Source organism: Ictidomys tridecemlineatus, chromosome 2, assembly GCF_052094955.1.
Source record: "Ictidomys tridecemlineatus isolate mIctTri1 chromosome 2, mIctTri1.hap1, whole genome shotgun sequence".
Taxonomy (NCBI): Eukaryota; Metazoa; Chordata; class Mammalia; order Rodentia; family Sciuridae; genus Ictidomys; species Ictidomys tridecemlineatus.
The window spans coordinates 117,350,746-117,356,745 of record NC_135478.1 but is presented as its reverse complement, the minus strand read 5'-3'; the positions used below and the strand labels follow the sequence as shown (position 1 = coordinate 117,356,745).

At 55.0% G+C, this 6,000-nt stretch overlaps 1 protein-coding gene across 6 annotated transcripts in view; it reads right to left on the bottom strand.

The window, feature by feature from the left end:
* Positions 1 to 522: 522 nt before the first annotated feature.
* Sez6l (seizure related 6 homolog like) overlaps positions 523 to 6,000 on the bottom strand; it is a 161,968-nt gene continuing 156,490 nt past the window's right edge. For all 6 annotated transcript variants that reach the window (XM_078039643.1, XM_078039637.1, XM_078039638.1 and 3 more), the window contains 2 exons: positions 5,855 to 5,957; positions 523 to 3,713 (listed from right to left, as the gene is read on the bottom strand). In XM_078039643.1, the coding sequence (XP_077895769.1) occupies positions 3,684 to 3,713; positions 5,855 to 5,957 (133 nt within the window). In that variant the 3' untranslated portion in view covers positions 523 to 3,683. The remainder of the gene's footprint in view (positions 3,714 to 5,854; positions 5,958 to 6,000) is intronic.

The window sequence follows — 6,000 nt, the reverse complement described above, 5'->3', positions numbered from 1 at the left end:
CTGTGGTTGAAGCTGGCTTTGAACTCGTGATCCTCCTGCCTCAGCCTCCCGAGCTGCTGGGAGGGCAGGTGTGGGCCACGGTGCTGGCTGACTGTGGCCCTTGAAGAGAGGGAGCTGTTCACTTTCTCTTTCTGCGTCCCCTCTGCTGAGCCGAGGCCCTGCAGGACCGCCATCTACAGGCCCGAAGAGCCCCTCCAGGAGCTGACCTGGCCAGCAGGCTGACCGTGGACTTCTAAGCCTCTAGAACTTTGAACACAAACTGTTGGAGCAAACACAAACTGTTTGGTTAGGACAGCCTGAGCCTGGGGTGTGGGGGTGAGGGGTGCATGTTTGATGCTGGGAGACCCCCGAGAATTGTCTTGCTCCAAACATTTCTTTAGTGATCCCAGGACCATTCCAGAGTGGAATGGTCCTGGGATCACTAAAAACACCAGCCTGTGTTACGTCACCCGGATCCCCAGAAACTGGAAATATCCCCCAGTCGTGCCATCCCGGGGCTCTGGTACAAAAAGCCCAGAGATCTTATTGTTTTTCACTTGTTTTATTAGCATCAATATATACAAAGTGGAAAATGACTTCATCTCAGTAGTCTAGCTTACAAAGTCGGTTTCGATTTTTTTTATTCTGTTTGATGATAAAATGAAAATGAAAATCTCCCGGGAGAAAGCCCACCTCTGAGGGTCCCAAACACTCTTAACAGCTGATCTCAAGTGGCCCCATGTCTCTCCAAGGACACAGGAAGGTCATGCCCTTTGACTCTGCCCCCCCCCCCCCACGGAAAGGCCGTCTGAGCCCAGGGCTCCCGTCTCTGCCTAAACCTGCCCAGTCCCCCTCCCAAAGTGCCCCCCTTTTATCACCCTCCCGAAGACACCGCCACTGCTCTCCCCTTTGGGCTGCTTGGCAGTCTTTAGAGCGATGGGCCTGCCGTTCTGTAAGCTCTCCCAAGGAGCTGACTTCAAAGGATCCCAGTTGAAACGCATCATGGCATTAAGGGAAGACGGAGGCTTGTGTCGAGTCAATGATCCTATCAGAAAACCAAAACCAACACCAGGAGAGGTCTGCTCTAAGCTGCAGAGGGCGGAGGGTGGGCATTTGAAAGCACAGGGTGTTAGCGGCCAGAGACAGGGACGGCCTGCAAGGAACAGGCGGGTCATCGGTGCCACCACATGCATCCGCAGAAGCTGGCGGGCTCCGTCCACGTGTGGCCCCACTGGGAAGAAGCCTCAGTGGGTCCTCGAGTTTCCCAAGAGTGTATCCTGGTCAAAAGTATTGAATCCCAATGGGTTTTTCATTCTGATCTTATAAAAACAGACGTAGGCGAACGGTGAATGAGCGGTCTGGTACGCATTTGGCACTGTGAGTGACGTCTCCCCCCCCACGGGACAGGTACACATCCAGATGTTTCTAAAAGAGGAAAAAGAAGACACCAACCTGTCTTTCTGGTCGTGCTGGACGCAGTGGAGCTCACAGGACCCACCTCTGGGCTAACAGGAACTGGGACCTGGTGACGGACGCTGAACGAACCCAGGGCAAAGACTTTGGCCCCTGGACAGGAAGGGTCAGTGTCTTCTCTACCCTCCAGGAGCCAAGAGGAGACCTGCCTGCTCCCGGGGCAGGAGCAGCCTAGAGGTTTCTGGGTAGCCCATCTTTACAGAAGGCGGCTGTCCGGCTCTGGCCCAGCCGTGGTCTGTTCTGAAGTCCATCAGCCCGTTCTTCACTGCCGGGTCCCGGGGCTCGGGTTAGAATAAGCATCAGATCAAAAGACGAGCCAGGATTGGACTCTGCCTCTTTAAAAAGGGGACATTGGCTGTATTGCTGTCTTTAGACTGAATGGTCTCCTGGGGGGGGGGTCTTTCGTAGCCAGGGTGGGCCCTGGGCTTGGGCAGGGGCTGTGGCCTCTCGCGGGCGTCCACCGTGGGGAGCACCTATGCAGGGTTCTCTTCGGGCAGAAGGAAAACCTTGCCACCTCCGATCCCCACCGTGTCCCCCGGGATGAAGGTCTGGGCTCCTGCTGGGGGAGGGCCTGCCCGCTCAGACCCGGCTCCCCATCCCCCTCCGGACATCTCCAAAGCAACCGTCCAAAGATGGACTCCCAGCTGTTCTCTGTGGGGCGCGGCAGCCGGGAAGGATTTTTTCTTTCCTTGTTTGAAAACCAGCAGATTTAAGAGAGCACGGGAGCGCGTCAAAGCCACCGAGCCCGTGTGCTGCCGGTCAGAGTCACATGGTCACCGCTGGCTGCTCCTGGGTGGTTCCTTCCCGGCTGCAGCACAAAGACGGGATGCGACTCGGTGGCACGATCTGAACGTCCTCCTCCCGTCCTCCTGGACGTCCACATGGGTCCGGGCCGACGTCGTCCTTCCCTCCGCGCACTTAGCCCTGGCTCCTGTTCCCACGCTCCCAGGCCCCTGCACCCTGCGGCGACACTTAAGAGCCAGCGCGTCCTCAAGGTAGCTCCTTCTGTCCTTCGCAGAGCTATGCAGTCCGCCCTCTCCCGTTTCAAAGGCCGAGACGCTGCAGCACCCCCACAAGAGAAGCAGCTCCCCTGGATTTCCAGCAGGCTGCCCCCCCCCGCCCCCCATGCAGACTCTGCCTGTCCTCCAGAGCCCCTGGATTTATTATCACAGCCTGAGACTGGCCCTGCCAAACAAGGTGATGGATTCTGGCACTTGGAGTGTAAATGACCTGCTCTTCTATCATTGAAGGAGTGTCAAAGGAAAGGACATTTTATTAACTCAATTCCCTCGCTGCTCAATCCTCCCCTCACCCAATGTTTCATTGGGACTCTCAAATCTCAGGTCTTCTCTGAAAATTTTCCTCCGTCATTTATCACCTTTCTAGAAAGAAAACATTTTCTTATTTTGCCGGTGCCCAGTAAGGCCAGGGTGGCACAAGAGGATCTTAGGTGACATCTTTATTTTATTTTTTTGGTGCCAGGGATTGAACTCAGGGCCCTCGACCCCTGAGCCCCGTCCCCAGCCCTGTTCTGTGTTTTATTTAGAGACAGGGAATCACTGAGCGGCTCAGGGCCTCGCTGTGGCTGAGGCTAGCTTTGAACTCAGGATCCTCCTGCCTCAGCCTCCCCTGAGCTGTTGGGATGGCAGGCGGGGGCCACTGTGCCTGGCTTAGGGGACATCTTTGCTGCCTTCTCAAGGCTCGTGGGAGGGGGGAGATGAGGGCGAGAGCATTGGAAGCCGGTAAGATTGGAAAAGACAAACCAGAATGGGTGTCAGCGCCGTGCTAAAGTCCAAGGCGAGGTCACCCAACGAGAAAGAGCCTTTTTGGACTGCTCTTGGGACTTGGGTTTGGAGCCCACCTCCGTGGGCGTGGGTGTCCGAGACGCATGCAGTCCGACGCAGCCATAGTGGGCGTTTTTGATGGGAGGGGGCGTTACTTTTCCTTCTTCTGCTGCAAACCTCCCACCGGCCTTCAGAATGGAGGTGGTCACTTGAACCCGGCTGCAGCTGCGATACCTGGAACCACACCTATTTCAATTTTAAATATAATAAATACAGTGAAGAAAACAGTAAATCTCCAATGAAGAGTCTAAAGAAAAGACAGCGGGCGCGGGGGTGGGGGGTGGGGGGGAGGGGCTTCCATCAAATGCCACGTGGTCTCTGGATGGGCGTGTCCGGGGGGCGTGACTGAGGCGACGTCCGCAGGCTCCCTTCGCAGGGGCGGCTCCTTCAGATAGAAACCTCGTACTCTCTGGTCTCCTGCAAGAGGGAGAGAGCAGCACAGGGTTGAGAAGCCCTGGTGGGAGGGCGGGACCTGATGTGGCCAGTTCTTAGGAATTCCTGTGTCCGTGCCCTTGAACCCGTGACCCCTACTTGCTTCTCGGGATGGATCCTAAGCAAACGGCCCGCAGCAGGTGCGCGGACTGTGCTGTGTGCATCTGCTGTGGACAGGGCATGCCCCGGAAGCCTCTGGACCCCACTGGCTGATAAAGGACATGGGCAGCAGAGTGAACCCCCCAGATGACAAGCAGCCCGTCCTAGGATCGCCAGCCAGCGGAGAGGAGCCTAAAACCCTGCTGAGCAAATCCATGTTGGTGGCTTTGAGCAACCGAGTTGGGGATTGTCTTCCACTGAGTGTCCTGTTGGCTCCACAGGTCAGTGATACACCCTGCTCATCCGTAGGAGTGACCAAGGCTCTACAACGCCATGTCCAGGGTGGTGTCAGTCTCAAACTTCCTCACCGCAGAGGAAGCCATCAGGAAGGTGCAGAGGGGCCTCCAGCCTTGACCCCTGCACCTCAGATGGAGCACTTATCTGCAAGGGGTACCAAGGCCTCAAAAAACTTCACACTCCAAACCAAATAACCCAATCCAGAAAAGAGCCAAGGAACTGAACAGGCACCTCACAGAAGAAGAAATAACACTGATCCACAAACACGAAAAAAAGTCCACCATCTCTAGCAATTAGAGAAATGCAAATTAAAACTCCACTGAGATTTCATCTCACTCCAGCCGGAATGTTGGTGAAGATGTGGGAGGAAAAGGTACATCCTGATGGCTGGTGGGACTGCAAATTGGTGCAACCACTCTGGAAACAAGTATGGAGAGTCCTCAGAAAGTGTGTAATAGAGCCACCATTTGACCCATTTATCCTACTCCTCGGTGTATATCCAAAGGGGTTAAAATCAGCATGCTACAGTGACACAGCCACATCGATGTTTGTAGCACCTCAATTCACCATAGCCAAGCTATATCCAGAAGAATGGATAAAGAAAATGTGGTACATACACACAATGGAATATTACTTAGCCTTAAAGAAGAATGAAATTATGGCATTTGCTGGTAAATGGATGGAACTGGAGAATATCATGCTAAGTGAAACAAGCCAGTCCCCCCACCCCCAAACCAAAGGCTGAATGTTCTCTCTGATATGTTGATGCTAATACACAATAAGGGGTGTGGAGAACCCAGTTCATTGGATTAGATAAAGGGAAGGAAGGGAAGGGAGGGCAATGGGAATGGGAAAGACAGTGGGGTGGACTGGACAGAACTTTCCTGTGTTCATAGTAAACACTTGACCAGTGAAGCCACCTCGTGCACGGCCACAAGAACGGGAAGCCACACTCCATGTCTGTCTGATGTGTCAGAACACACTCTACTGTCATGTGTAACCAACAAGAGCAAATAAGAAAATCATTAACACCTAAAAACCAAACAAACAACTAAAGTGCCACTTGCTCGGGCCTGGCCTTTCTTTGGGATCTGGAAGAAGATGCAGAGGGTCCAAAGCAGCCTCTGCCCCTTCTTGGTGGGATGGGGATGTCCCCATCTGGGATGGCTGCAGCCTGGGGTAGCAACCAAGTCAACCTCTCCAATGTTCACGGAGCGTGTGGAGCGTATCCCAGGTGAGGAGCAGGGAAGGCAAGAAGTCACAGGCTCACTTGGCAGTGGTCATGGACACCGTGTTGGTGGAAGTCTCTGGTTCCTGCTGGGCCCACACTAATGAACAACCACATCTATACTTCGGGCAGGATCTAAGGTGGCCCCCACTGTGCCCACCTCCTGGTGTCATGCCCCTGTGTGGTCCCCTTCTCTGTGGGGTGGGTGGACCTGTGACATGACTGTAGCACAAGGGCGTCCCTCCTGTGCTGACATCGGGCAGGACTGTGACTTCTGTCTTGGTAGGAGGGACACTCCTGCTGTGAGCCGCTCTCTGGAGAGCCCTTTCCCCCCATGCCTGTCCCCCCTCCCCAGGCCTTCAGGCTCTCTCTGGCTCTGGTCACTTGCAGACAGAGCTGGTCAGCTCGGCAGGGGACTTGGCAGGAATGGAACAAGGCCACTGGATGTGCCTCCACCAGCTGCAGGTGGGGGTACAGGAGGCGGGAAGGGCGAGCAACTCACCCCCGTCTCATAAATGGGGTTGTCAAACTCAGTCTCCACGGTGATCTGGCTGTAGGGGTGGGAGTACATGAGGGGCAGGCGGAGGCTCGAGTAATAGCGGCACCTGCGGAGGAGGGGACAGCGGTTACTTCTCTCCCGCGAACAGC